The 19,684-nt window shown below is 38.3% G+C and overlaps 3 protein-coding genes across 3 annotated transcripts; 1 reads left to right on the forward strand and 2 right to left on the reverse strand.

Moving 5' to 3' along the window:
* Positions 1-6,252: 6,252 nt before the first annotated feature.
* On the forward strand, positions 6,253-9,764 carry LOC111465685 (axial regulator YABBY 5-like). Its single transcript, XM_023110195.1, has 7 exons — positions 6,253-6,480; positions 7,224-7,343; positions 8,253-8,391; positions 8,476-8,524; positions 8,645-8,720; positions 8,806-8,871; positions 9,410-9,764. The coding sequence occupies exons 1-7, from the start codon at positions 6,406-6,408 to the stop codon at positions 9,452-9,454; spliced, it is 570 nt and encodes a 189-aa protein (XP_022965963.1). The 5' UTR covers positions 6,253-6,405; the 3' UTR covers positions 9,455-9,764.
* Positions 9,765-13,722: 3,958 nt separating this feature from the next.
* LOC111465733 lies at positions 13,723-15,816 on the reverse strand. Its single transcript, XM_023110258.1, has 3 exons — positions 15,539-15,816; positions 14,405-14,585; positions 13,723-14,213 (listed from the first exon to the last, which is right to left on the reverse strand). Exons 1-2 carry the CDS (start codon positions 15,732-15,734, stop codon positions 14,452-14,454), a joined length of 330 nt encoding a protein of 109 aa, XP_022966026.1. The 5' UTR covers positions 15,735-15,816; the 3' UTR covers positions 13,723-14,213; positions 14,405-14,451.
* A 413-nt stretch (positions 15,817-16,229) lies between these two features.
* On the reverse strand, positions 16,230-19,684 carry LOC111465470 (EIN3-binding F-box protein 1-like). Its single transcript, XM_023109862.1, has 2 exons — positions 19,443-19,684; positions 16,230-18,883 (listed from the first exon to the last, which is right to left on the reverse strand). Exons 1-2 carry the CDS (start codon positions 19,465-19,467, stop codon positions 16,941-16,943), a joined length of 1,968 nt encoding a protein of 655 aa, XP_022965630.1. The 5' UTR covers positions 19,468-19,684; the 3' UTR covers positions 16,230-16,940.

Below are 19,684 nucleotides of genomic sequence, written 5' to 3' on the forward strand. Positions count from 1 at the left end.
CTCATTCGAAATCTATCGGCCCCTTTTTCTAAAACTTTCTTTTTGAATCAGGGCCAGAGGCTCGAGCATACGTCGCTTGGCCGTAGGCGACGCATGAACAAATTGGCTTAACTCACTTGTTGTTGGGAAGTGAGTGTCGCACAATTGCAAGTTCGCTGCCATCAAAAGTGTGATTGTGTAGAGAACTTTTTTAGGTAAAAGATTAAAGATCCATGATGTTAGTGTTTTTGTAACCGCTCAAATACACCACTATCAGATATTGTCCTCTTTGGGGTTTCCCTTTCGGCCTTCCCCTCAAGGTTTTAAAACGTGTCTGCTAGGGAAGGTTTTCACACCCTTATAAAGGATGTGTTGTTCTCCTCCTCAACCAATATGGGACATCACAATCCATCCCCCCCTCGGGGGCCTAGCGTCCTTGCTGACACTCTTTTCTTACTCCAATCGATGTGGGACCCCTACCAAATCCACCCCTTTGGGGCCCAATGGACATCGATTGGAGAAAGGAAGGAATGCCAGCGAGGACGCTAGACCCCGAAGGGGGTGGATTGTGATGTCCGACATTTGTTGGGTAGGAGAACAAAACACCCTTTACAAGGGTGTGGAAACCTTCCCCTAGCAGACACGTTTTAAAGCCTTGAGGAGAAGCCTGAAAGGGAAAGCCGAAAGAGGACAATATCTAATAATAGCGGTGGATTTGGGCAGTTTTTCAACTCATTCTTCATCTTTACAAAATTTTATTGTGCCACAACTTATTTATAAAAAATGTTTAGATCCTAATTAATTTGATCGATGAACATGTGTACACTACAAGATTTTTTTTATTTATTAAAATGTAATTTCCAAATAAAAGAGAGATGCATGAATGAACTAAGACCACATTCAAATGAGAGTGATCCAGAGAATACCATAGTTAAGAGATGCTCGAGAAAATTAATAGTTACTATTTAAAATAATAAGGTGCACTTTCTTTTAGGTTGCTCAATAACAAGAACTTTGTTAAACGTGTTTGACTTAAAGCAATTCTATGTTAACTGATTTTGAAAGAATTTTCAAAGGAAAATGTGAGTGAGAATAGAGTATGCTAAAAGGACAATTTGTGAAGATAGTTTTCACTCTTAAAAGCAGTTCAAGATAAGTAGGTAACATGGGAATTATCGTGATGTCAAGTGTCAAATTTAGATTTTAAATCTTGATCCAAAGTTTTGGCATGAGGCACCATCGATGGTATCAAATCAGAACATTTCCCAGTATGATCTAGTTAGAGACGAACCAAGGGAAAGCTAGTGAGCATGTAACATCAGAGTAAGTGAGGGCATACAAATGAATTAATGCCACATGTGAATGAGAGTGATCCATAAGATATGATAGTTAAAAAAACGTCATCTAAATGCAACTTCTTTTTCAGTGGCTCAAGTGATAAATCCAAATTTCACGTAGGAACACGTTAGGATGCAGGTGAAAATTGAAACACAACTGAAGATCATTAATATGTTGGGTGCAAAATATGGTCTTTAGGACCCACTCCATGCTCACTTGCTCCAACTCTCCTTTATCTAATAATTGTTGTTTCTTTCATTGTTTTGCAAATTTATTGGATCTTTGGATAAAATGCATGTGATGAACATTCTCCAACTTTTTAATGCATATCTAGGTTTTGATTGATATACAAATTAGGTTTATGTTTAGCTCTCGTCGATCCTCGTAAGTTTGTCAGTTTTTGTTACTATTTACCAATATGAACATAGTTCAGTTATGATTTACATTTATTCGTTTTCTTGAAGGTGAAGGTTCAGTAAAAACTTATTCTAATGCAGACATGCCACAAAAATGTTCTTTTAATGCAAAGGATGGCGTGAGCTAAAAGTTCAGATATGATTTAATAACCATTTGGTTCTTAGGTTTTTTTTAAAAAATTAAGTGTCTAAATGATGCTTCTTATGAGTTCCTTTGATTTGATATTTTGTGACATCGAGGACCGTACATGAATGAATCAAGACCACATGTGAATGAGAGCAATTCAGATTTCTAAATATAAGATGGCTAAAACAAAACTTAAAAGAATTGAAACTTACTATCTATACTAACAAGATAGGTATGCTTTTTCATTGGTTCAATCCTATAAACTTCAAAGTTAAGCATGAGAACAAAGCTCTTTAGAACAATTTTATATAGGGTGACCTCATAGCAATTTTTCTAGGTAGCACGTGAGAACAAAGTATCTAGAAAGGGCTCATGTTGGTCTATGGAAGTTATGAGACTAAGTTGTATGAGAATACCTGTAACGGCCCAGGTTCACCGCTAGCAAATACTGTTCTCTTTGGACTTTCCCTTTTTAAAAGACGAATGTCATGGGAAGGTTTCCACTCCCTTATAAATAATGTTTTGTTCTCATCCCCAACTAATGTGGAGACATCACAATCCACCCCCTTTGGGGCCAGCGTCCTCGCTGACACTCTTTCCTTTCTCCAATCGATGTGGGATGGCCACCAAATCCACCCCCTTCGGGGCCCAGCATCCTCGCTGGCACTCTTTCCTTTCTCCAATCGATGTGGGACGACCACCAAATCCACCCCCCTACGGGGCCCAGCATCCTTACTGACACTTTTTCCTTTCTCCAATCGATGTGGGATGGCCACCAAATCCACCCCCCTTCAAGGCCCAGCATCCTCGCTGGCACTCTTTCCTTTCTCCAATCGATGTGGGACGACCACCAAATCCACCCCCCTACGGGGCCCAACATCCTTACTGACACTCTTTCCTTTCTCCAATCGATGTGGGATGGCCACCAAATCCACCCCCCTTCGAGGCCCAGCATCCTCGCTGGCACTCTTTCCTTTCTCCAATCGATGTGGGACGACCACCAAATCCACCCCCCTACGGGGCCCAACATCCTTACTGGCACATCGTCTCGTGTCTAACCCATTCAAGGAACAACAAGAAGGCTAACAGATCGTTTAGTGTCTAGCTCTATACCATTTGTAATAGCCCAAATTCACCGTTAGTAGATATTGTCCTCTTTGGGTTTTCCCTTTCGGGTTCTCCTCAAGGCTTTAAAACACGTCTGCTAAGGGAAGATTTCCACACCCTTATAAATGGTGTTTGTTTTGTTCTCCTCTTCAACCAATGTAGAACATCACAATACCAAAGTCATCAGGTGCCAAATTCGGATTTCGAATCTTGATTCGAATCCTGGACATGAGTCGTTTACGAATAACCATGAAAATTGATACAAGAATTTGAATATATCATAATCTCTCATGAAAGCATTAATTGTAATAATTTTGGGAAATTAAAAGCTTTAATTTTAGAAGCTTGATTTGATTATATTTGTCTGGTTGAAAATGACAAGAAATGAAGTAGTTTTCAATTGATTTATTCCTTCTTCTTGGACCACCAACAAGAACCCTTAGCTAACCTATCAACCATGGCCCTCACCAATTTGCTTCAACCATTCATACTAATAAATAGGAAAGTGAAAGGGAGGGCTAATTAATATTTTTTTAAAATTAATAATTAGAAACGATCGTATCCATGAACGCATATGCGAGAAACATACAAATAAGAGCAACGATAGAGATGAAATGTAACAGCCCAAGTCCACCATTAACCGATATTATCTGCTTTAATCTGTTAACTATCGTTGTCAGCTTCCCGATTTTAAAACCTGTCTACTATGGAGATGGTAGATTGTGAGATCTCACATTGGTTAGAGAGAGAGGAACGAAACATTTCTTACATGAGTGTGACCTCGAGATTTTAAAACGTGTCTACTATGTGGAGGGTAGATTGTGAGATCCCACATTGGCTGGAGAGAGAGAAACGAAACATTTCTTATAAGAGCGTGGAAACCTCTCTCTTCCAAATGGGTTTTAAACGTGTGAGGCTAACAATAATACATAACGAACTAAAGCAGACAATATCTACTAGCCATGGGCTTAGACTGTTATATGAAAGCAGAGGCACGGTTCTTATACCATTTGTAATGGCCTATGTCCAAGATTCGAAATCCAAATTCGACACCTAATGACTTCAACATTCCCCTACGACTTGGTCATGTCACTTACTATTTGCTTTTTAAGAGTGAATAATATCCTTACAAACTAACACAAATCTTTCCAATATGTTTTGTGCTTCCTAAGGAAATTCCGAGGAAGTCGGTCACATAGAATTACTTTTTAAGTAAAGCTCACAAAATTGAAAGCAAATTTGGACCCATGTTAAAAGTAATTTGCCTACTTTATTCATTTTTTTTCGTTTTTCATATCCTAGAGTGAGAGAGCTTTAAATATTTAACCTCCCGAAGTTTACCGTAAATATCTAGACACCCAGAAACGAGGAAGGACATAGTAAGTAATGAAATACTTGAAAAATAATTTAGATCCAAAGATTTCGAACCGGTCAACATTTCAAACTGATATTAAATTCATGAACTCAATCTAAACGAGAAACTAATGTGGATATCATTGATCGACGATATATATCATAACTAGCTGAGTCTTACTCTAAGTCGACTCGTTTTTCATAACTAAAAAATTATAAAATTAATTACATTTATTAGTCACATCAAACAGTTTCTCTTCTTGTATACCGTGAAATTTTAGATCGAGAGAAAGAGAGATCGTGTGAAATCTCACATCGATTGGAGAGGGGAACGAAACATTCCTTATAAAAATGTGAAAACCTCTCTCTAGTAGACACGTTTTAAAATCGTGAGGCTGACGGTGATACATAACGAGGCAAAACGGACAATATATACTAGCAGTGGACCTGAACTGTTATAGATCAATCATTTCATCGTTATTATCGAAATCATAGCTCGAAAAGAAATGGCAATACAGCCAAAGGCCTGTTTCATCTTCTTCTTGTTGATGTTCATCTGTTCTTCAAATCCAAAAGCATGTATCACATCAAAGCACAGCACATCGATGGCTGAAACAACTTTTTTCCCTTATAAAACACTATAAGTACCCACCACACTTAACATCTCTCTTTTTTGCCTTTGCTGGTCCCAGCATTTTCCTGCCTGCCGTGGGCACTACTGAAACCCCATAATTTTTCTCCTCCCAAAAATAAAAAAAAAAACAAATAATAGTATTGCTTTATTGCCAATCCCATAAGTTCTACAGTAAATATGATCATCTGAGTTTTGTAAAAGAATCAATCTTTACATAATGTGCCATTCTGAAAGAATTGACTCGGGAGTGGAGCCATAAATTTTCTCGAGCACGAGAAAAGTTTTATAATTTAAACACGGTTTGATAACCCGTTGGTTCTGTGAGATCTTACGTTAGTTGGAGAGTGGAATGAAGCATTCCTTATAAGGGTGTGGAAACCTCTCCCTAGCAAATGCGTTTTAAAAGACGGATGACGATACGTAATGGGCTAAAGTAGACAATATCTACTAGCGGTGGGCTTGGACTGTTACAAATGGTATTAAAACCAGTCACTGGACGGTGTACCAGCGAGAACACTGGTCTCCAATGGGGTGGATTGTGGGATCCCACATCAGTGGGAGAAGGAAACAAAGCATTCCTTATATGGGTATGGAAACCTCTCCCTAATAGACATGTTTTAAAATCGTGAGACTGACAACAATACGTAATGGGCCACAACGGACAATGTCTACTAGTGGTGGGCTTGGATTGTTACAAATGGTATTAGAACCAGTCACCGGGCAATGTGTCAGCCAGGACACTAGCCTCCACGGAGGGTGAATTGTGAGATCCTACATCGATTGGAGAGGGGAACGAAGCATTCCTTATAAGTGTATCAAAGCCAGTAAGACTGACGGCGATACCTAACAGGCCAAAACGGACAATATCTACCGGTGGTGGGCTTGGGTGTTATAAATGGTATCAGAGCCAGTCACCAAGCGGTGTACCATCGAGGAGGACGCTGGTCCCCAAGAGGGCAAATTGTAAGATCCCACATCGGTTGGAGAGGGAACAAAGAGACTGATGACGATATATAACAGGCCAAAACGGACAATATCTATTGACGGTGGATTTCGGTGTTATAAATGGTATCAGAGCCAGTCACCAAGCGATGTGTCCGTGAGGACACTAGTCCCCAAGAAAGTGGATTGTGAGATCCCACATCAGTTAGAGAGGGAACGAAACATTCTTCTTTAAACCCGTAAGGCTCACGGTGATATGTAACACAAGTTTGTTCTATGCTTCCTAGTTTTTTTATCCTATTTTGGCTCTCTCTCTCTCTAAAGCACAAGCCTTTTTCTCTATATATAAGCTAGAAGTTTCACTGTTTTGATACATTGAAACCAGAAGAAGAACATAAAGCATCTATCTTCTTGCTCTTTTTCTCATTTCATTTGGAGGGTTTTCTCATTTAATCTCCATTCACTTCTAAAACCTTCATTTTTTTGTTCTTTTTCTTCTAAGCTCAAGCATGTCAAGCTGCATCAACAGTGCACAGGAGCAACTCTGCTATATTCCCTGCAATTTTTGCAATATTGTTCTTGCGGTATATAGTTTCATCCACTCCAAATTGGTGTCTAATTCATTCGTTTTTGATATAAAGATCTGGTTTTTTCCCCTATCTCTTGAAGTTTTCAGATATACATCACTTGCTTTGAAGAGAGAGAACCTAAAAGACCATTCCTTTGCATTTTTATTGGATTTGTTGTGTAATTTTGCTTTGTGGGTTTGTTTTTTTCCTTCTAATTTTGCTGCTAAAGCATGGCCATTCTAGAGAGAGAGAGTTCTTTTGATCCCTAAAAGGGCATTCCTTGCTTCTCTAAGAGTATTCTTTTCTTCTAATTTTGCACCCATTCCCAAGATCGGTTCCAACTTTACTAATACCTTATCCTTAATTAGTTTAGTTAGGTTTAAATTGGTCAAGAGGGTTTCGAGCATCGAAGTTCTAAAGTATATTTGTTATGTTCAAATTGGTCAAGAGGGTTTCAAGGATCGAAGTTCTTGAGTAAATTTCTAAATTGGTCAAGAGGGTTTCAAGCATCGAAGCATCAAAGTTCTAGAGTAAATTTCCAAATTGGTCAAGAGTGTTTGGAGGACTAAGTCCTAGAGTAAATTGTTAGTTATATTCAAATTGGTCACAAATGTTTGAAACATATAAATAAATATTAAAAAACTAGCTTAGCTTAGGCTAAAATCTTGAATTTTTTCAACAAAAATTAACATTTGGGGTTCTTTTAATTTCCTTTGTTCTTCAGAAAATGAAATTAAAAATTATGTTTGATGAAACAGGTGAGTGTTCCATGCAGCAATCTCTTAGACATTGTGACAGTCCGATGTGGTCACTGCAGCAACCTCTGGTCGGTGAACATGGCCGCCGCTTTCCAATCTCTCTCATGGAAAAATTCTCAGGTAATTAATTTATTTACTTCAAAGATTCTTTTGAATTTTGAACATGGGTCTGTTTTGAAAACCCTATACGGCGGCGGCGGCGGCGGCGGCGGCGGTGGCCGCCATAACCCATAACCTATTTTAGGGTTGCTAAGATCAAGAAAGAAAGTTTTCAAAATTCGAGGCAATTGGGTTGATTTGATTTGATTGATTTGTTGTTGGTGTTAGGGTTTTTAGGTTGAATCTTTCATGTCTTTTCCAAAGCTTTTGTCTTCTGCTGTTGAAACAACAGATCGATGAACCGATGGTTTCTCATCTTTTCTTTTGGATTTTCTTTCTTGAAACTCAAATTTTGAACCATTTGTTTAAGATCGTAGCTTATAATCTCTCTCTTTCAACACCCATCAACCCAAAATAGATTTGGTGAAATAATCGTCCAAGCTTATCACTTCACTAGAAAGAGGTTTTCTTCACCCTACTAGATATTGTCACTTTTCCTTTCGGGCTTACCTGAGAGAGGGTTTTAGGGTGTTTCGGTCCAAGCCCAACGCGACTAGATATTGTTCTTTTGAACTTTTCCTTTCAAGCTTACCTTCAACGTTTTAAAAACTAGAGAGAAGTTTTCACACTGTTGTAGAGAGTGTTTTTATCCAAGCCCACTACTACCAAATATGGTTCTTTTTTCTACTTTAAGGTGCCGGCTAGAGAGAGATTTTCCCACTCTTATAAAGAGTGTTTCATTCTCCTCTCTAACAGTGGAATCTTACCATATCTCTCTCTAGAACATATTATTAACTTTGATCTCTCTAACTTAGCTTATTTGTTTCCTTTCTCAAAGAGAAACAAAACTCATTTTATGAAATGGGTTTAAACACTTAGCTTCATACCTCTCTAACATGATTAGCTTAACCTGTCTCTCTCTCTCTATAGGCATCAAGCCACAGCCACAATGGAAATGCAGCTGATTACAGGGTGGAATTGGGCTCATCATCAAAATGCAACAACAAAACGAAGACGAGAGCACCAATTCAAAACACTACAAATGATGATCAAAGGGTAATCAACAGACGTAAGTTTTTTAAAAAAAGCCCTAAGAGTCGTTGTTTTTCCTCATATAAAATATGGCCTAAGAGTTGTTATTTTCAATTTTCAGCTCCCGAGAAGAAGCAGAGAGTACCTTCTGCATATAATAAGTTCATAAAGTATGCACGAAAAATAAAAAAAAAAAATGAAATTTTGTTGATTTTTATGAAATTCTTTTTCATGGGTCATTTTAATTTTACTTTTACTTTTGAAATCTGACAAAATTACCTAAAATTCAGAGAGGAAATCCAGAGGATCAAAGCAAATAATCCAGATATTACCCACAGGGAAGCATTCAGTACTGCTGCTAAAAATGTAAGTACAACATTCAATTTTTTTTTATTATTGGAAAATATGGCGATCTTTTGGGTATTGACTTGCTTGTTTCTGAAAATGGCAGTGGGCACATTACCCACACATTCAATGCCTCATGCTGGAAGCCAACAATCTCAAGACTCCGAATGATGTGAGTTGATTTGATATCTAAAAGTGTTTCTTCGATTTTGTTTCTCTAGGAGAAAGAACTTGAATCCTTCCACCATTGTCGAGAGTATCCATGTTCTTTACTTTCTAAAAATAGGGTTTTGAAAACTACTTTTTGTTTTGTTTCTTAAGGTTTGAGGAATTTGTAGCTATTAGATTAGGTCCGACTAGCTATGTCGGAATTTTTTTGGTCGGAGTAATGAAAAACAGGCTAGTCTTGGTTATTTTTGTATGAAAAGGAGTTTAAATAGTGGTGGGAAATTTGAAAGTTGTAATTTTGAGAGATTATTTTCGAGTTTAATTGATATTTAAACTTGTTTGTTCGAGTTTTTTTCTTTTTTTTTTTTTGCTCGTCGAACATCGACTTTCTTTACTTTCAAATGAGACCTAACTAGCTAACTCAGAATTTTCTAGTCTTGAAAAAAAAAAATTGAAGGGTTATTTATGTAGAGAATTTTGAGAACTTATTTTGTAGTTTATGAGTGAGTTTTTGAGTTGGGTTTTGATGACTTGATTGATAGGGATCTGAGAAGCATTATATGTCAGTGCCAGGGCTGCACTATTGATTAAAGAAATGATGATGAAAATGATATCATCTCATGATGTCCTCTCCACCCATTCAAGACCTTCTTCATCGCTTGAAAATGGTATTCTTTAAGGACAAAATTAACAGCCATGCACCATATGTTTCCTTTTCCATTCCTTTCTATCTTCACTTCAAACTACTTTATTGATTGTTAGGGGAATGTGTTCTTCAATTTATGACTCAAATTTTCCCTAATTTCCTTTACCATGTTATGTGTTTGATTTTATTACGTATGTTTCCCTGTTTCATTCGGGAATTTAAGTTAATCAGTGGAATACCGTCTTTTAATATATTGTATTTTTTGTTCAATGAAAGATGAAAGATTTGAGTTTCTGTTATTTAGAAAAGTGAATAACGGATTAATCAGAATGAATATGTTCATATCGACGTTAAAAACCTTTCAATGAAACAACAAAAAGAAAGTTCAAAAGTCTATCGAAAAAATGAAATCGTTCATGTAACAACCCAAGTCTAACGCTAACAGATATTGTTTGTTTTGACCCGTTACGCATTGTAATTAGCCTCATGGTTTTAAAACGTGTCAGTTAGGGAGAGGTTTAGCACGTATCAATACCATTCCTACCCTATTATCATTGACTACCATCATTTTTTTTTTTTTTTTTTGTTAATATCCCAACTTAAATTTGGTAACAATACCTTTGTACAATAGGTTTTGTTTTTATGCCAAAAGACAGATGGGCTTATTTGTAAAGGTAAATAATTATAAAGGGCTAAAAGGAAAACTTTATATAAACTCATATCACAGCTCCCATCAGTTCTTCTTTTGCCTTTATATGCTTTTCATGCAATGAGGGAAGCAAATTCATACCACGAAATTGATTTTCTATCGAAGACGAGACCGTCTGCTATAGATATGTGTCATACGACTCTATTTGTACTACTTGAACTAAGACAAGCAGCTATACGACTTGCTGGATATCGAGTTCATGTCAATGATCATCTGAATGCCGGAGAGAGGCTCCATGTCAATACATTCACCAAAGAGAGGAGATAAACCTTTGAAATAACTTGTGTTTACTCGAGAAAAATATCTAGACAAATGAAGAGAAGGACTGGTAAAAAAAAAGTAGACCACTAGTAGATATATTGTCCATTTTGACTTGTTACGTATTGTTGTCAACCTCACGGTTTCAAAATACGTATGTTAGGAAGAGGTAGAAGGAAAGGTTTCCACACGCTTGTGGGATCTTAGTGGCCTAACGTCCTCGCTGGCACGTCGCCCAATGTCTGACTCTAATACCATTTGAAACTGTCCAAGCTCACTGCTACCATATATTGTTTGTTTTTATCCGTTATGTATCACCATCAGTCTCATGGTTTTAAAACGTATCTGTTACAGAGAGATTTCCACACACTTGTAAGAAATGTTTTGTTCTCTTCTCCAACCGATGTGAGATCTCACAATTATTGACCCTCCAAAAAAAGTTATTATCCCTACTCTATGTTCTATATTTGATGTGTAGCATAGCAAATTAACTATTAGTCAGGCTGATCTATGAAAATCTCTCATCTGATAACCCTAAACAAGAAGTTGCTCTTCATGTGAGATCGTCTCTTGTTATTTAATCGTTCAATTGATTTAACATATTTGGTGCTTTTTTTTTTCCGAAATATAAACTTTAGAATAAATTAGACGTTACGTTTCGTCTTAACCTAAGTGATTAAAAAAAAAAGTATAAAAAACACAAAAAGAGATACCGTAATGACTCAAGTCTACCGCTAGCAGATATTGTTCTCTTTTAAAGTAAACGACATTGAGTATATTACCAAAGTTCTTAATTTTTAGGGTTAATGTGTTAGATAACGACACACGTATAGGAACTATGATGTTAGGGCTTTTTTCTTTTCTATATTTCACATGTGGACAGAAACTTGAATCTTTGACTTTTATGTGTCCGTTTTAGCCCGTTATTATGTATTACCGTCAACTTCACAATTTTAACACGCGACTACTAGGTAGAGGTTTCCATACCCTTCTAGAGAATGTTTTGTTCCCGTCTACAACTAACGTGGGATCTTTCGTTTAACTAAAAGCTTAAAAAATATTATTTAAAAAAAAAGATAATATAGAGATAGAAAGAGAAAAGGGGAGTGTTGAGATCTATGGTAAATTGTTCAGACTGATTTATCATAAAAACATGTTCTGACACTTAGAATCTGAAACGTCAAATTCATACTTGTTTGGCATTCATTTCCATCTCCTCTCTCTCTCTCTCTGCCTATATTATTTAATTTTTCTCTCACCCATTCCCGTTTTAACTTACTTTCATATATAGTTAGGTCTTATTAGTCGTATCATAATAATACGAGGGTGTATGACTGTTTACCAAAATAGGGTCGGCACCTGTGCAAGTTAAAATACCTTAAAATGTACTATAAAGAATGTGACTAGTCATCAATTCTTCATATATTGTTATATGCTATCAAAGTTGTAGTTGTTGCCTAATTGCTTTTAGCCTTTAACGTCTTCTAAGACACTTTCTCTCAAACGTGATTAAGGCTTGATCATACGTCTGATTTGTTTGCGACTTACAGTTTTCATACAGCTAACTTGTTCGTCGGGTTAGAACAAATACCACATAATCGCTTTCTCACTGTCACAAGAATGAGATTGTGACATTTAGCTTGAAGCAATCCTATATTAGTTAAGGGAATAGTTTTCACTCTTAGAAATAGTTTAATACAAATAGGTAACGTGATAATATCGTAGAAGAATGTCGGGCCATGAAGTCTCAAATCCAAATTCCAAACTCTTAATTTGAATCCTAGGCATGAGACGTTACTATAATTTCTTACTTTTTACGCAACTATGTTCAAATTACTGTTAAACCCACCAAACTTAATCTTGTCGGGTAAATTAAACGATGTCGATCATGTGAAAAATATCTTCCAAAACTAAAATATCTGTCATGAGATGGTTGGTGTTTGTGGAGAAGAGATGTGAAGAAAAAGTGGGTTTGAAGCACAATGATAGACAATAATGCAACCAATGTGAACACAAAAGGACAAGTTCTTCTTAGCCCTTCCATTCTCTTTTCCATGGTGCCAATTTGGTCAATGATCTTCATATATCCTTTTGTATGTCCCCCTCTAGTCCCTATCCATATCTATTGGTTTCCCATTTCGCCACATGGAGATAGATAAGAGCGAGAAAATTCAATGTCGGCCCTCGTCCTATAGAAGAGAGAGAACATTGGGTCACTTGCTCATTTCGAGTTTCGGGAAAAAAAACTATTCAATGAAGTTGCCCTCGTCCTATAAAAGAGAGAGAACATTAGGTCACTTGCTCATTTCGAGTTTCGGGAAAAAAAACTATTCAATGAAGTTGTCATTCATAACGTAGTTGTCCTTCTATAACTCGGTCAAATTCTAAAAAAAAAAAAAACTACCGCTTTTTCAACTAGGTTGCAGTACATTTTGAAAATATTGGTAAAAGATAGGGATGTTCATAAAAATACAAATTGTTATCAAACGAGATCTACATTATTGTTATCGAACGAGACCTACATTATCGTGATCGATTATTTCGTGTCGGGGGAGAGAGGATTGGCGGGTAGCCATTTGGGGTGTCCTAACAAGAGAATAATTAGGTATGAGTGTGTGTGTGAAAAGCAATGTGTTTTGTGTGTATGGAAAAAGGCTGCTAAAAGTCAGTGTTATATATTATCCCAAACACACTTTGTTTATTATGTTTCTTAGAATCAATCAAACATCCCATCATATTTCTGTTCCATCCATTTGATCTTAACTAGCTTGGTTCGGAATATGAACTTCGTCGTTCCTTAGTAAAGACGACATAATAGTTCATATGTATAAAAGTTGAGACTTTTTCGAAGGGTTTAAAAATGAAATCATACCCGACTCAATCGAGCAATATTTTATCATTATAAAAAGAAGTTTGTTGTTCAAACGGATCATTCTCTTTTGAATAAAGGAAGAACTTACTTTTAGAGTTCTTATGATTGAGCTACCGAAAAGAAAGATTACCTTGTTGATATAGTTCGTTATCATTTTATCCTCAAAATCTCTTTCCTTTAGATGTGGTCTCGGTTCATTTATATACCTCTCGTTTACTCAAGTGTCATATTTTGGTTCATGTTCATATGATTCCTTTACGATGCTCTATAAGGTATAAATATTGTTCAACAAAAGTAAAGAATTGAATATCGATTTTTAGAATTATGATTATTGTCTTATCCACTGACCTCAACTCGAAACTAACAATAGACATGAAAAGGACTTTGTCATACTATAACTAGGTGTAAAGTTTGAGCCCAACATGTTTGGAGTTAAGCCCAACATGTTACAACCTTCTAAAAAAATGTGGGCGACTATAGCTTCATTCTTCATTTTGCTCTCGCATCTACGAGCGGTGCTCTCGTGAAAGCCTAAGCCAACCTCTATTGGTTAAGGTAAATAACTTAAGTGTTCTCCAACTAAAGAGGTTCATTTTGGAGAAGAAACTTCACACTCGGTAAGAAGAGGTGCACCTACTCACATATCAATCACAGTGTTCAACTGACTTACACCGATAGACTTCATACCGTTTTGGAGATCATGTTTTCATGGGGAAGAAAAAAACAACCAAAGAAGATTTGAGAGAGAACCTAAGAAGCCGCAGGTATAGGAGTGAGCTAAGGCTGAACTCGAACACCAAACGGCTCGCAACAGCAATCAACTTCTTCCTAGTCTTCGTCTTCTTCAACATCCCAAAGAAACTGTGCATAAGAGGCAAACAAAAACAGGTCAGAGAATTAAGAGCGATAGCTCTCTATCCCCTGACAATCCCCTGATTTACAGATTCAAACTTCTGATTTTTGAGCTGATGCACATTTATGTAGCTTTAGTTTATAAAAAAGTCGGATCATGTTCCATTTAGTCAATATCTTCGTATCTTGTTGTTTCTTACCTATCATTAGGGGAAGCTTTAGCAACTTGAACATGGAAACTCTTGGCTCAGGAGGCATTCTTACGATTCTTCCATATCAAATTGGCATACATCGATAGCACAATCCTATCGTTCGGTTTTGTCGAGATCGCTCTTCCACAATGCTCTTGAGCTTTTATCAAGTATCCACGAACCTGTTTAGCTGAGAAAACCCATCAAATTGCTGAGAAGAATGAAACTAGGACTAACCATAAGCCCTCCTTTCTTTTAAGCACAAGCCTCTACAAGGGTGAAACAATAATTCAAATTTCTTGAGTTAGTTCGAAGAGTTCAAGCTCATTACTAGCAAATATTGTTATCGTTGGCCTTCTAGGATTTTCCCTCGTAGTTTTAAAACGTATCTATTAAAGAGATATTTCCTTCGTTTCTCTCTCCATCGGATGTGGGATCTCACAATCCACCCCTTGGAAACTAGAGTCCCTCCCCAACCGATGTAAGATCTCACAATCTATCTCCTTGAAGGTCAGCATCTTGATTCAATCGATGTGGAAACTCACAATCCACCCCTTTGGGGCTAGAGTCCCTTTCCAACCAATGTGAGATCTCAAAGTCCACCTTTGAGGCTAACGTCCCTTTTCAGCCGATGTGGGATCTCACAATTCACTCTTTGAGGGTCAGAGTCCTTTTCCAACCAATATGAGATCTCACAATCCATCACCTTGGAGGCTAGTTCAATCAACGTGGGATCTCACAATCCACCCTCATGGGGGCCAGAGTTCCTCTCCAATTGATGTGGGATCTCATAATCTACCTCCTTGGGGTCAGCGTCCTCATTGACACATAGCTCGGTGTCTAGCCCTGATACTATTTTAAGGAGCCCAAACCCACCACTAAAATATTGTCTTTCTTGGATTTTTCCTTCCAAGCTTTCCCTCAATGTGATAAAACGGGTCCGTTAAGGAGAGGTTTCCTTGTAAAAAAAGTTTCGTTTTCCACTCCCACCGAAGCTAGATCTCACAAAAATGAATCTTCATCCCTCATTTCATTCTTCTACCCCAATTTCTTCATAAACCAAACATAATGCAATAAACAGAATCAAAGGAATGGCAAGGAATTTCAACAAAATTAAAGAAGATGGAATTTCAAAGCATTTACCTCCATCAACAACCAAGCATAATAGCTTAACAACAACGAATGAGCAACCATCATCGCCGCCATCCGAGCCACCGCCGTCACCACCACAACCACCGCGGCCCACTACACCATCAACCAAAACGCCGACCATTCCGCCACCGCAATCTGAACGCTCCCCATCTTCGTCAACACCACAGAACAATCCTCCCCCATCCATTTTCGGACTCCGAGCCCGCCGATCGTCGGAGGCGAGGGGCCGGAATTTAGGGACTTGGTGGAGGATTTCGGCCTCCGGCGAAGGTTCTTTGAAATGGGGTTTCATGGTTTTTATTTGTGTATAAAATCCCCCCTCTTTATTTGTAAATAATTTTCTATTTATAAGAAAAGATGGAGAGCAAAAAAAAAAAAAAATTATAATCTTCAAAAATTTATTAACATTTTTTAAAATAGAAATTTAAGCTTCGATATTATATGCGACCCTACAAGACCTTCTGCGCTATCTTAAAAAAGGCTTTAGTCGAGAATTTAAGCCTCGATCAAGAGTAAAATTTATAAATTACCAAACGGGTTCGTTTTTATTACGAGTTCAGCAACACATGAGTTAAAGGAATTCAAATATTGTACCTATTACTTGAAGATATACAACTTAACGAGTCAAACTATGCTAAGATTGAGCTGAAAAATAAACGCTCGAGTAAAAGAATGAATTTATGAGACAAAGAAGGACATCTCTTCTCTTTATTTAGTAGTAAACAAACACAATAGTTACCAAACACGACTATATTGAAGTGGCTTTGGAATGAGAAAAAAAAACAACCAGAGGTTGTAACGGCAGACCGAACAAACAGACTACCGATACCGAAGCTCACGTTCAACAGACATCGACACTTACACTTACAATGACCAGCATGAAACAACACAACATATGCAAGAGAACATGAAAGACTCGACGTGAAGGGGCTTGTTTAACCGAACACTCAAAGCAACACAACATACACAAGAGAACATGAAAGACCGACACTAGAGGGGACACGGGCTCGTTTAACCGAACACGACATATATGAAACACGTTATAGAAGGAATGTGTCGTACAATCTCAGCTTGACAAAACCAGTAGCTAGATCAGTGGGCCTACAAAGACAGGCAAATCTTAACTGGGACTTGGTGATGGTATTTTCTTAGGGACCCATGGCCATAAAAGAGGAGGCCTTCCATCAATGGAGACCCAAAACAGTTGAACAAGCTAGAGAAAGCTTGCAAAAAATGAAGGTAATTGGCCATAGGTCCCTAAAACAACCAAGCCACACATCGAGTAATCCGTCTGCCCCGAAGCCCGCTGCTTACGGAGGAAAGAGTTTGCTGAGTGCTGCTGCTATAAACTTGACGTACCTAAGAGCTTGTCGATCTCGCTGACCATTCATGGTTAGACGAGAATGTCGCATCTCCATAAGTCCTCGATGATCATCCCGACCGTGCCACTACTGATCGAGTGGCAGTTTTTGAGATTCAAGCCAACAAGTGACTTTCCCAATCTTTCTAGGAACGGCAAGCTCTTGTTCGATACTTCGGAACAACCCGATAGGGAAAGGACTTGCAAGTTTATTTGCTCTGAAGATGAAAGAACTGCAAGCCCTGCGTCCGTGATTGCACACTTCGAAACATCTAATTCGTTTAATAATAAGCACGCGTCTGCAATAGCTACCAAACTTGCATCAGTGATCTTTCTGCAACGGTCGAGATTCAGAACTTCAATCGTTCCTCCGTGTAGCCTAACCAAGGTTGAGATTGTTTCGTCTGTCAAATTTACGCAACCACTAAGGTTCACCTTCACGAGCCCTTCACAGGTCTCGAGAAGTGGAAGCATCGAGGCATCCGTGATACTGTAAAGGCCAATCAATTCAACGTGCTGAAGTTGAGGACATAACGTCCCGACCATTGAAAGACTAGCACTGCCAAAGCCAGGGCAGTTTTGGATAGATAAGGATCTAAGGGAGGTGCAAAGAGACGGCAATGTTATTTCTTCAGCTATATCTTTGATCCCCATGCACTTCACCAAAGTAAGAGACTTCAAATTCCGAATATGGTTCGAGAGGGCACCGCCGATGCCCAATAACGTGATTCTGTTGCACTCCTCTAGTTGCAAGGTCTCAAGCGATCCTGCAGTTCTAGCGAACGCTATCAATCCGTTGTCTGATACAAAACAACACTTCTGAATGCACATCTGCTTCAGGTTTGCAATTCCCTTTCCCATTGCTTCAAGACTCACATCGGTCATCCCTCGGCACGAAGCAATTGTCACCGACGTTAATTTCTTCAAGCCCTTAGCGCTTCCCATTACCCAAAACCCCTTCTCGCTAACGTTCTGAAGACCACTAAGGGTTAGGTGTGTTATGGCTCGGCCATAGTGTCCAATCACAGCAAGAGAGAAATCCGTTATGTTCATTGCTTGGATCTTTACCTTCGTTATGGCACAAGTAGATGACGCGAATAGACTTGAAACACCTTGATCCCCGACACGAGGGCAATCTCTGATAGAGATCGTCTGTAGTTTAGAACACGATTTTCCAATTGCTTGCAAACCCTCATTTCCAATGTTTGGACATGATTCAATGATTAGCGAGGTCAAATTTGTGCATCGCTCCGCAATTGCAATCAAACCTTTGTCCGAGATCGAAGGGCAGTGGCAGAGGTCAAGTTTCTCGAGCAACTGACATTCTTTAGCTATTTCAAACAATCCTTCATCCCCGACCGATGGTACATTCCACAGAGAAAGCATCCGAAGAGAAGGGCAACCATGGGCAATCGCCGAAATACCGAGATTAGTAACTCCACGAGTAGAGTTACTTCCTCGAATCGAAAGCTTACCCAAACCCCCACGTCCACTAGTTCCTACTGCAATAGCAGCAAGTCTTACATCAGTAGCTTTCTTTCCTTCCAAACATCTTGTAAGAAAACCATTACTTTCATCCTCATGATCCGAAATCTCATCAGATTCAGGCTTCTTCTGCACAACATTCGAACGTTCGACCAACTGACTGATCGATGCACGATTGCTCTTGCAAATTTCCGCCTTACGAATAGTACTTAAAAGCATAAGCCACCGTTTCGAGACGCCCGCACATGAGCTCCTTTCTTTAGTACTGTGCAGATGCCTGAAGATCTCAAAGAGACACTCATCAGGAAGAGATTCAATGGATGGTTTACACACCTGCTCAATTGCTCTTCCTCCAAACACGACCAGAGCACCGATCCGAGCTCTCTTACTAGGTCGAAAATACAGATCGACATGAGAGCTAGATGGCAGCAAGCCATCCAAATCCATGGGACTGGGGCAAAATGAAACCCCAGGGTAACATTCATCATCACCTAAAACCCAATAACAACCACAAAAATCAGCCAAAAGTTCCAAACTAAAAGCCTCTACTATGCAACAGTTCATAAGAAAACTAAGTTCATCCTTGGAACACTCTCAACCAAACAAATTCTAAAACAGATCCACTCACAAACTAGCTAAAGATTTCTATATTTCCATCAAAATCAACCATTCTCAAACAAACCCAGATCGCAAAATCGCAGAAACAGATTCATAAACAGAAAAAACTCGAAACCCATAAAGGAAAACCGATTGAAAATCAAAAAGATCAAAGAACTCACCACTAACTTGAGAATATTTGCTAAAACCACCCCTTAATCCTTTATATGGAAAGAACAATAAATGGATACAAGACAAAACTACAAATATGATATCTATTGTGTAAACCGTAATAGAAGGATATTTGCTGATGGATATATATAGTAAACTATCATGAAGGACTAAATATCCTTAACCCAGATCACAAAATCGCAGAAACAGATTCATAAACAGAAAAAACTCGAAACCCATCAAGGAAAACCGGTTGAAAATGAAAAAGATCGAAGAACTCACCACCGTAATTGACGAGGGTAGGCATGGGGACAAGAACAGAGCAAGAATCGAGAAGAATCGCAAGGAAAAATGCTCCCAGAGGCAGGAATCGAACTCAAAAACGGCAGAGAACACGGAGAAGAAGCAGGAAATGAAGCAGGGGAGAAGGAAGAAGAGCATTTACAGAAAACCCCAATAAGCACAGGGGAAAAAAGGGGAGGAGGAGAGGGAAATTTTGAGATGTGGGAAGAAGAAATGGAATG

Source organism: Cucurbita maxima, unplaced genomic scaffold (assembly GCF_002738345.1).
Source record: "Cucurbita maxima cultivar Rimu unplaced genomic scaffold, Cmax_1.0 Cma_Scf00029, whole genome shotgun sequence".
NCBI classification, from domain to species: Eukaryota; Viridiplantae; Streptophyta; class Magnoliopsida; order Cucurbitales; family Cucurbitaceae; genus Cucurbita; species Cucurbita maxima.

What these genes read in the sequence shown, in the direction of transcription:
- LOC111465733 (XM_023110258.1), bottom strand. Translation starts at nt 15,734, where the DNA reads ATGGATGGGGGAGGATTGTTCTGTGGTGTTGACGAAGATGGGGAGCGT. An exon ending in ATGCTTGGTTGTTGATGGAG is followed by an intron (nt 14,586 to 15,538) that starts GTAAATGCTTTG and finishes GGGTTTTCTCAG; the next exon opens with CTAAACAGGTTCGTGGATAC.
- LOC111465685 (XM_023110195.1), top strand. Translation starts at nt 6,406, where the DNA reads ATGTCAAGCTGCATCAACAGTGCACAGGAGCAACTCTGCTATATTCCC. An exon ending in TCTCATGGAAAAATTCTCAG is followed by an intron (nt 7,344 to 8,252) that starts GTAATTAATTTA and finishes CTCTCTCTATAG; the next exon opens with GCATCAAGCCACAGCCACAA. An exon ending in GCATATAATAAGTTCATAAA is followed by an intron (nt 8,525 to 8,644) that starts GTATGCACGAAA and finishes CCTAAAATTCAG; the next exon opens with AGAGGAAATCCAGAGGATCA.
- LOC111465470 (XM_023109862.1), bottom strand. Translation starts at nt 19,467, where the DNA reads ATGCCTACCCTCGTCAATTACGGTG. An exon ending in TACCCTCGTCAATTACGGTG is followed by an intron (nt 18,884 to 19,442) that starts GTGAGTTCTTCG and finishes ATTGGGTTTTAG; the next exon opens with GTGATGATGAATGTTACCCT.